Source organism: Typha latifolia, chromosome 1, assembly GCF_019914945.1.
Source record: "Typha latifolia isolate L0001 chromosome 1, TyphaL0001v2, whole genome shotgun sequence".
Taxonomy (NCBI): domain Eukaryota; kingdom Viridiplantae; phylum Streptophyta; class Magnoliopsida; order Poales; family Typhaceae; genus Typha; species Typha latifolia.
In genome coordinates this window covers 953,203-963,958 of record NC_133086.1, presented here as the reverse complement: position 1 = coordinate 963,958, position 10,756 = coordinate 953,203, and the positions used below count along the sequence as shown (strand labels likewise).

Genomic DNA, 10,756 nt, shown 5'->3' with positions numbered 1-10,756 from the left:
TGATTCAGTCGATGCCCAACCAAGGAACGAGCTTGGCCATGCATTCCTTTGGTGGTGATATCGGAACAGGGCTGATCAATTCGGGAGTTCCATATGGAAGCTTTAAATCTGCCATTGATCGGTGCCCATGGCACTAGGGGACTTGGCTCCCACAATGGTAGGGCTATAGGAGATGGTGAAGAAGAAAAGGGGAAGGCCTCCAAAGTGTGTGGCATATGAGTGACTACATTAGTACCGATCTCGTCTTTCTTTGGCGCCGTCAAGGATGACGTTGAGTTCCGATGGTGAAGAGCGAAGGAGAGAGACAGTGATGGATAGGGATGAGAGAAAATGAGCGGGCATCTAAATCATTTTGTATCTAATGTACTCTAATATGACTGTCACGTAAACTAAGTGGCCTAATTCAACTGACTGACGATAGACTAATAGAAAGGTGACATTAAAATTATTTTAAAGCTTTGGGGGGGTGGGGGGTGGGGGGTGGGGGGTGTGCATTATAACAAAAAATATTTAAAGGTCTGAAAATTGAGTATAGCTCAAAGTGTGTAGGTGTAATTAACTCTAAAAAGGACACGTAAAACCAATGGCAGTTAATTTTGGGCTGTGTAAATTCATGTATGAATTCGCTTATTGCACTACTTGATAAACAAACTGCATTTTTAGGACCAGAAAAGAGCAGGCGACATGTAAATCACATTAGGCTTATCATATCAAAATTCAAAAAGTACAAAAAGGAGGAAAAAAAAAGGGAAGGGGGGTATAAAACAGACAGCAAAAATATAAGCCCAAAAGAATAATTTGTGTGATACGGAAAACTTACGCAATATATCAATATAAAAAGTGGAAGCCCAAACTGGAAATCATATGGAGATTGTGACCTTGATTTAAATTATATGCATGAAGCGCTGCTTTTCTGATCAAATTGAAAACAGCAACCAATAGAAAGATAACCTTCGAAGCCTTCAGACAGACAATCCTCCTCCACCACACAAGCTGAAGTGTGCAGACAACATAGTGAATTATGTTTATGCATGTCTGCATGGTAATCTGCCGAACTACCACAAGCACTGAGAGGCAGACCAGATTCACGCCACCCGAATTTAGCGCCAACATTACTTTTCTTCATTCGTTTCAATTTCAGCAGTTCGATTGAACTTATTGAATCTTCCAAAGGCTTTAATTCCTCTCTATCAATATCAGCAGGAAATCTCCTCTTTGATCCAGGGAGCAGATTCAGTCCTGGGTACACAATCATGGGTAAGAATCGCCAAGAAGACTTTTTTTTTGTACTCCCATTACCACAATAACTTAAAAGTACTTTGGAAAACCAGAGAAGTTTTAAACATAGTACCACTAAATGTGTTCGATATGCTAGGTTCTGTTTCCATTTCACTACAAGAGCACAGAGATTCTCCCCTCCTGCAGTTGCTGGACTGACTGATTCTGCATTGGAAAATGGAAGAACGTCTGAGCAATGAAAAGAGTAGGAGAAAGCCCCATAAATATGTTTGCACAAACTTATGCACGGTCACACATTCATGGTGACATGCACATGCAAGCATATGCACGGTCACACATTCATAAAGACATGCACATGTATGTAAAAGTGAAACAGAGAAAGCAAAAATTATAAAACACAATGGGCACCACAGCCAAAGAACCACAACACCATAAATCTTTTTAATGCCTATCAAAAACTATAATAGCTAAAGAGCATATCTTAGACAAAAATCAGCATCCAACTAGTATATTGCTATGAAAAACTTGGTCTCCAGGAGATGTAGAGTGAAGAAAGATAATTACATATGTTTAGACAGTTCCTCACCTACTACTAAAAAACAGATATTTTATCATGGTGCCATACAGTCTCAAAATTTCCATATAAGGATCGATTTCTGATTTCATTTGGCAGCAATTTAGGGGTAGCATGTAAAACTAAATTAGAAATTAGCTAGTAATATCATGGACTGAAACAAGAAATAGGCAAATTACCAGTTGTATGAAATTAACCTATCACAATAGATAAATGATTTAATACTAACACTAATTTCTCTCTCCTAATCTAACGGTTAAAAATAATATAATCCTCTAAAAAAATTAACCAAAAGTACCTGTTAATATGACCTAAAGTACTAGTCACCTTAATACAAACTTGGTTGGATTGGATTCATTCACGGCACAAATAGGGCTTGACAGACCGATTCTAATTATTTTTAGTTAATTCATACTTATCTCTTATATAAACTCTTAAGACAAGCCTTAATTAAGTCATGTAAGCCCTTAAGATAAATCCTAGTTAAGTCATGCGGACATTTATGACAAATTTTAATTAATTCACGTAAACCTTTAAGATAAGTCATAGTTAAGTCACATAAGCTTTTAAGGCACATCCTAATTTGAGTTGATTTATGATTAGCCTTTATATATATGTGGAGTGCAACCCTAATATGCATCCATTAAGGAATTATTTGCTAGCAACCCTAGCCACCTTCCTTTATATTCTCATCTTGGTCATCGACCCCTACTTCCCCTTCCCTTTTCACTTGTTGCCGCCTCTCCTGTCAACACAGCCTCGTCCCCTCCTGGCCCACCGAATACCCTTTCGTCTTGCCACATCACCCTTGACCCTAAGAGCTGGAATATGTTCCCATTTCTCTACTTCTTGATTACTACTTCACTCGAAATCAACGCTATCATTGGACTCTTGACCAGATTTGACTCAGCTAGAGTGTGAATCTGTTGACGGGCTAAATATCAAAGATGTAGATCGAAAAGTCACGAAGTTATTCCAACTAGTTTCGTAAATTTTCGAAGTTTGGAAATATTTGGCAAATATTCTCCGACTGCGCAAAATCGCTCGTGATTCAGATCAAACCCAACTCGATTCGTATCACACCCATTTAGTTTGTAAGGGTAAATTAGTCATTTATTTTATTTCTCTCTCAAGGTGGCCTAATTTTTATGAAATATTAGGAATAATAAATCATTTTATTCTATTCAAAGGTTAGTTGGATTTGACACTCAATTGATAGGAGATTTCATCTATTTTTAGTTACACCTTGTATTTGTAATATTTATTAGGGCTCAATTTATATATATTGAAACAAATCAAATCAAAAGGAAACTCCTCAAATATTTAAGGGGTAAAAAAAATAACACCCTATGTTTTTTTACAAACAAAGCCTATTTATTATTATTTACAAGTAGGGTCCTCTATTTGCTAAAAAAAAAAAATCAAGTCGCAACTTACCGTTGGTGTGCATTTGACGGTGGTTCAAACCGACCCTCATGTGAGTCAGCTCGAACGAAATCTAGACCTAGTAGGGTATAAATTGGTTTTTTTTTATAGCAAATAAATGACTATTTATAAATAATAAGAGTCAAAATGTAGGTCTTATGTATTTCTCTTCAAGTTATTGTAGATGTATGAAGAGGTCAACCTACATCCCACATAGTGATGCTTTTCAAAATCCTAATCATCCTATCTGTCGAGAATTATCTGTTATGCCCTTTGATTTATCAACAGACTGATATTTCTTTTGATAAATAATCATTTTTTATCAAATCATTGCTCATCACAATATTAAGATGTAAACTGCATCTACTTTTGAAAGCTTAAAATAAAGAAGGCAGAGAAACCTGTACATGTGCTCAACAAAATCATCAATGAGAACAGGCCAAGCACCTACAAAATTAACAATGCAGTTAAACTTTGCATTATAACAGAGTCTATATCATTCTATATAAAGCAGAGATAGTTGCCACACAATAACCTTCCATTAAAACAATAATGTATCAGAATTACCCTTCGGATCATAACCTTCAAGGTCTTCATTTACACATCTGCTGAAGGCCAAGAGTTGCTGCCAAGTATCCTCAGATATATTATGGCGTTGGTGCTCCTGAGATCATAAAGATACACAGTTAGTAGTAGAAACAACAAAAAACATGATGACAACAGCCAACACCAAAATATGCGCTCCAACAAGAAAGAGAACTTTTGGGACCAAAAGCCACCGCAAGAACATCTGTATCACAAACTATTGGATGACCATGATAACCTAAGTACTGTAATACATTTCAAAAAGTAACTGGGAGATAACTCCAAGGACAACCAAAACTTCCAGATTTAGGAGGAAATGAAGCTGCTTTTACAGAAATTCTCTCTTAAACAGTGCAACAAGTAAGCACTGAATCTTGTACCTCAACAAAGTTACACCACTGGTTAAGCAATCGAAAGCTTCCATTCAGAACTATTCTCCAGGCTGTAACAGCTCTCTGGACAGCTAATTGTAGAGAAGAATAATCAGTCAACAAAGAGAAAGCTAAAACAATCACCAAAATATATATGCAAATAGAAAGGATAAGAAGAAGATCTTACTGATATTTTTCTGCCCATTTTCACGACAAATGAAGAAGACAAAATCATAGAAGAAATCAAATTGATGAGAATCTACCTAAAAGATAACCCAAACAAACATTAGTGAGCAAAAGTATTGTAGTAATATTACTTCAGACGCAAATCAACAGATTAAATGAGCTTTCATTGAATATATATTAGGAGTTTTAATGAGACTCACCGACAAGACAAGAGAAGACATAAGCTTGGATAGGTCACTCAAAATTGTATCCCTGGAAATTGAAAATCAAATAATGCCATTAGCTATTTAACAACTACTGTATCTTATAATTCACATGTAAAAACAACAATTCTGTCAAAGAGGAAGCAGTACTTTTTATTTCCAAAATATTATGGCAATGGGAGTGGTAGAATGCCCCCTTCTATATAGTGCCAGTTTCCATGCTAGGTCTCTATTTGCTCGATTATAGCAACCAATTTATTATTGATCATGCATTAATAATTTACCTTCTAAGTACCATAGTAGGAGCAAGTCAAAATATGAGTAGACGCATAATTCTGTCACTATGGTACCTCAGGAAAGTTATATCATCAGAACAACTTCGCTAGAAATAAGCGGTTATAAATTCACAAAAATATGGCAAATACAATAATACATACCTCATTTGGACTCTGTTATTTAACGACTTTGAAAGCACAATTAACATTTCCTTTGAGCTGGCATGGTTGCTTGCCGATACAATATCTGTGCAAGAATATCATCAGACAATGTGATCAGATATAAAATAATTAAGTATCGTCAGACAAGAGTATGCCACAACGTGTGCCAATGCTACATAATATGTAATAGGATGTGATAAAAATTGCAAAAGACATTATAAGGCCAAACTGCATGCTTCAGTAAAACTGGATACTGGTCAATCTCCATAGAAATTTTTGTATGCAGAGATATCAGTATCACAATGGAACAGCAAATTTTGTGAAATAATATGATAAGAAGCCATCTTTGAATAAAATGTTCTTGCATCACAGATCATATTTTGCATAACATTGACAAGATGTTTGCAATATCACATTTAGGGCTTTCCTCCGGCTTAAAATGGCATGGTAATGAATTTTACGGAAACCCCTAGATGACTCAACTACTGCTAATACGGACAAAAATTGTTATAAAAAAAAAAAAAAGTTGCGAGAAGACATTAGCTCAGTCCTTCCAACAAAATGTTGCAAAATTTCACAGAATTCCACCAGTATCATCTTAAAACCTAAAATAAAAGAATTGCAAGCAGTAGCACGTTTCCTGGGGTCTAACCCACCAAGTTGAGTACGTTAAAAACTCTTATGGCTTGTTTCTTTTGATCTAACCACAGCCGCCGTCCCCCTTCCCCCCAACTCTTATGGCTTGTTTCTTTACAGCACTCTTCCTAACTAAGATATACAAAAAAGAACCGATTTCCTCTGAAAGGCTTGACCTTTTTTCAAGCAAGACAACCCAAACGAGAGCACTTCTTCCGAAACAAAATCAAACAACAAAAGTAAATAAATCCAAAGAGAAATCAAATCAACGAGAATGAATTGGGGCAAGAAGAGGCCACCGAGCACCCACCGCAGTACATCGCGTAGATCTCAAAGATATCGGAACGATGGGGACCGGAGAAGCCCATGAAGGGCGATCTAGAGTTTCAAGAAGAATCTGAATCCTAGATCGACAGCTTAAGGTACCGAAACACTCGTCCTCCCTCCCCCCTCAATCCTCTTTCCCTCTTGGGAAGAGGAAGAGAGAGAGACAGGAAGATGGAGGAAGAAGAAGGAAGCTCAGAGACTGTCACGTGCCAAGGCTTACTTACTACTCCTGACCAGGGGTAAAAATGTCCATCTGGCAATCATGACAAGAACTTGAACTTTAAAACGTACAGGTGGGCCGTGATACGATCACCGCCGTTCGCGGTGCCTGCTTGTGTGCATGTGATGAAGGATGATTTGCAAATTAATTTACCTCTTATAATTATATTAGCAAAGACGGATCAAAATTTATGTCGTTTGTAAACATATCAGCAATCACATAAAATATATGCATTACTTGCATAAATATACATATTATTTATATAATAAAAAATTAATTACTTTTTATAAGTAACACCTGTTTTAGGCTGTATTTGCTAATGTAATATAAACTGAAATTATCTTGCAAATCATTCCACGTAGTAGGCAATGAGATAAAAAGATCATACGAAGATAAAAATATTCCTCATGGTAAAGCACTTTTGAAGGCCCTCCTTTTGTGAATGGTTTGTGTCTGTTCTTTACTAGCTCAACAGTATAGCTGCTTCTTCTTCTTCTTTCTTTTTTTAAATATCTACTGTGTGCCGTTGCTTTGACATATATTAATAAAATGAGAGGCAAGGTCGAGTTATGAAGATCCAAAAGTCAATATTTTAAAAAACAATAGTAAAAATAGTTTAAGTAACTTATATTTCGTATTAATCAAACTTTGGCTAATATATTAAGCCAACTATATTGTCGAGCCTAAGTCTAAGACATCAAACCATGTCATGTTGCTGAGCTGCTTCTTTCTAAGATATTTACATTTATTTTTAAAAAATCACGTAAGATATCGACTTTTTTTTTTATTTTTTTATTTTTTGAGGAAAGAGAGCTGTATTAGCTAGAATTACTTCTACCTAACTCGCCAGCAGAAGGTCCAAAGACAAGGTTACAAAGATCAGGAGGAACAGAATCACATGGCCCCATCATGCAACCTCGAAAAGCTTTCCTACCCTTGATAGCAGCCCCAATTTGCTGCCCTATTGCTTTCTCTAAATACATGCCCTATCCTTACATCCAAGAAGGAATTAAGAATGAAAGAACACTCAAATACAATGTTCCAAATGCACCAAGGCGGCAAGGTTGAGTCAAATTCAAATGCAAGTCTGCTACCCAACCTCACCAACCGTAGCCCCATACCGATCGCCCACTCCTTAGTCGGCAGTGTCAACCCAGTAGTAGACGTGATCATTGGGCGGGTCGGGGTCGGGTTCAGCTTGAGCCTTTCGAGCCAATCGAATTTAAATATTTGTTCATGGCCCGATCCATCAATCACTCGAGCTAAACTAGAATATTCTAACTTGTTACCGTCCACTAGCACATTAGATATTGGGCTTAGATTGAGTATAATATGTTAAATATAAAAAATATAATATCTTGTTAGGTTAAGTTTAATGGGCTTATATGAAGACATTTTAGTTACCTTTCATAAAAATATATTTATATATTGATATATAGTTTACTAAATATCTAATATGGGATTGTAAATTTATAGGAATATGCATGTATTATGAGTGAAGCCATATATGAGAGTAGTGGATTGTGCATTTGGGTCAGGCTGGGCGGGCAAAGGCTTAACCCATGCCACCCACTATCATCTTGGGGTCGACTCGGGTCGAGCCTAAATCGAGCTCGAGTTGGGCTTAGCCTGATTAAAATCGGGTGGGCTCGGGCCGAGCTTTTTGGGCTAACCATACTTAAGTATTTGTTCATGGTCTGACCCACCAATCATTCGGCCCAACCCACATTTTAACTATTTTTAGAATTTTGTTTACTATTAGCATATTTTTTATAAAATATTTATATTCCTCTATTTAAAAAAACAATAATAAATTAAAAAAATCTAAATGTGTGCTTAAAAAAATGTAAAATGGTACGGCTCAAAATTTTAGTTTGTTTTTATTGTAGCAAAACGGGCAAGCTCAGTTGCGGGCTTCCGGGCTGGGCACACGTGGGCTGAGCCGTTTGATCACGTCTAAGCCGAGTTTAGACAGGTCGAGCCTAATGATCATGTCTACCCAGCAAGGATTGGCTCCTACACAGCTGCGATGAGGCGCCTATTAGACAAATAAATTGAATTTACTCCCTCTAGGTCGACCGCAACATTTTCAGAACCATGAATTTGCTACAGTGCCTTATTACCCTTTCCCTCTCTAATTTCAATTTATCTCTCTCTCTCTCTCTCTCTCTCTCTCTCTCTCTCTCTCTCTCTCTCTCTCTCTCTCGTAGCGCGCTATGGCGGCGGAGGTTGGGATCTTGGAGCAGCTCTTGAGGTCTATTGCCTTCGTTCCCATCGTCATGGATACTACGAATACGGTGGCTGTGGTGCTGCTTTCGGAGATCCTCTCGGGCGGCGACGAGAGGCTGCCGACGTCAAAGGCGTCGATCGAGGCGTTGAGATTGGTGGAGGTAACCAAGGAGGAGGAGTGCTTGGTGTGCTTGAACTCACTCAGGAACAGGGAAGATGGAGAAGTGGTGGTGGTAAAAGAGATGCCTTGTAAGCATAGGTTCCACGGTGCGTGCGTAGAGAAGTGGCTAGAGTTGCATGGGTCGTGCCCACTATGCCGGTACGAGATGCCGATTGGAGAGGAGGGAGAAAGGAAGGAGGAGGAAGAAGAGGAGAGCGGAAGAGGAGGTTTTTTTTATTACGATACTTGTCCGAAGGATACCTGAGAGAGATCAGCAGCAACAAGACGATGACTAGTTTGGGGAATTCTTGTGGTATTCGTTTTCTTTTTGTTGGAATTCTTTTGATTAATTGATCTTTGTTCGTTGGTTGACAGAATTGATTGTATATAGATGATTGTTGATTTTGTTTTTTTAAAAAGAGGGGAAAGTTGGGTTATTTTGAAATAGCTGGGAATATGCCTGTTATGGTCTTCGATTGGTTAGAGAAAATAAAAGGTTTGTGGTGAAATGATTGGTTTTGGCCAATAGCGATCAGCCTTATTTCGACTTGTATTAGTCCATTTCCATCTCGAAAAAGAATTTAAACTTAGTAGTGATCTACAAATTTAAACAGTAAAAAGATTTGATCAATAATCTATTTCTCCTTTCATCAGAAAATCATCCAGCAAGAGAAGTCTGTTAGTGTGACCTGTAGCTTGAACGATCAAGTTGACTAAGAGCAATTGATGATATTAAAGAGTTGAATTCTAAGATTTGTATCAAATTTTGTTTCACTTAGACTTTTTTACTTTTATCTCCCAACATGCTCCAAAAAAATATTGACTGAAGCTCTATAGCTTAACGCCCACCCACCCGATTAGTTCACTTGTCAGCAACCAGCTGCTATAGTCTAAGTTAGGAAAGACGAGTGAATGAGCCCTTCGCAACTCGCACCTCTCTATGCTGAGATGCTCTGGTGGATACATCGATACAATATATAAGGCAAAGGCTAAGAAGAGAGAGAAAAGAAAACAAATAATAGTGAGTAGGAAGAACAATTTCTTGCTTGCCCTAAGCCTAAGCCTAAGCCTAAGGTAAGGGAGGGAGAGGAGGCAACGACGACGACGACGACGACACGTAATAGAGTCCTCTGCCCTCCACCTAGCCAATAGAACCTGGGTAAGGGAGGAGGAGGAAGATGCGCTATTCTTACAAGGATAGATCGTCACAGAGACTGTTATACTATAGAACAAATTCAAAATCACAGGTCTACAGTATATAAATTACCTAATTGACATAGATCATAATTGTAAGAACTAATACAACTTTATCATATTGATTGTCCAAACTTTGCTTTCTCTCTGTTCTAGATAACTAGTACTAGGGTTTGCAGTTTTAGCAATTTATTCTATAGTAAGCTGTCAGATATCAATATACTAATGAAGAACATGTATGAAAATTGAAGTCGTATCAATTTCAGCTCCTCTCTGGTGGCTTCGGCGTGTGGCGATCATTAGGCCCCGATCCTGGATAATCATTTGTCTCTATGTCCATCCTTCCAAATTTGGTTTCTTCCATTCTCTCCACTTCTCTGGTGATCTGTTGATTTATAAAAACTGAGAAGCCAATTTGACTTGGAACGATATCTTATTTTGAGAAAGATGAACAGATCTAAACCAATATCTTGCTTGATCTCTTTCTATCTGAAATCATACTGTTTTCTCCTCTATCAAGATACTTCTATACTAGACTGTTACAGAAGACTTATATATGGTCCCTTCTTATTCATAGAATCAACTGGGTAATTAAATTAATGATAGAATCTTTGCAGTTTAAAACTTTGATGCTTAATTTGAAGTAGAATGACTTCTCCACACATACCTGAGCTGTGTCAGCAAGAGCTGGGGGACCTTTAGCCTTCTGCAGCATTCTTTCAACTCCTGTGTTAGCAATAGAATTTTTCTTCTTGTTTAGAACAGAGATAGTAGTGAAGATGAACAAGAAGGAAGATCTTTTTAGGAGAGCAGTTAGAAGATGGGAGATGTTTACTTGTTGAAGGTACTGCATGTGAGGAAACAATGAGAAAAGAGAAGGCCAATAGAATGAGTAGCAGTTGAAGAGATGCCATTCTTTCCATGCCTACCAATCTCTCTATGCTGGTGTTACTGTCATCTGCAACCCAAC

At 37.6% G+C, this 10,756-nt stretch overlaps 2 protein-coding genes across 5 annotated transcripts; one reads left to right on the top strand and one right to left on the bottom strand.

Moving 5' to 3' along the window:
• Positions 1-685: 685 nt before the first annotated feature.
• LOC140787305 (defective in cullin neddylation protein AAR3) lies at positions 686-6,177 on the bottom strand. 4 transcript variants are annotated; one of them, XM_073136200.1, is made up of 9 exons: positions 5,967-6,177; positions 5,021-5,105; positions 4,581-4,632; positions 4,382-4,457; positions 4,204-4,286; positions 3,806-3,902; positions 3,640-3,685; positions 1,352-1,443; positions 686-1,239 (listed from the first exon to the last, which is right to left on the bottom strand). In XM_073136200.1, exons 1-9 carry the CDS (start codon positions 6,022-6,024, stop codon positions 890-892), a joined length of 939 nt encoding a protein of 312 aa, XP_072992301.1. In that variant the 5' UTR covers positions 6,025-6,177; the 3' UTR covers positions 686-889. The 4 variants fall into 4 exon arrangements, with proteins under 4 accessions (XP_072992301.1, XP_072992381.1, XP_072992456.1 ...); XM_073136280.1 differs by having other exon boundaries at positions 3,646-3,685; XM_073136355.1 differs by having other exon boundaries at positions 3,821-3,902.
• Positions 6,178-8,419: 2,242 nt separating this feature from the next.
• On the top strand, positions 8,420-8,987 carry LOC140793825 (E3 ubiquitin-protein ligase MPSR1-like). Its single transcript, XM_073145548.1, has 2 exons — positions 8,420-8,819; positions 8,968-8,987. The coding sequence occupies exons 1-2, from the start codon at positions 8,420-8,422 to the stop codon at positions 8,985-8,987; spliced, it is 420 nt and encodes a 139-aa protein (XP_073001649.1).
• Positions 8,988-10,756: the final 1,769 nt, after the last annotated feature.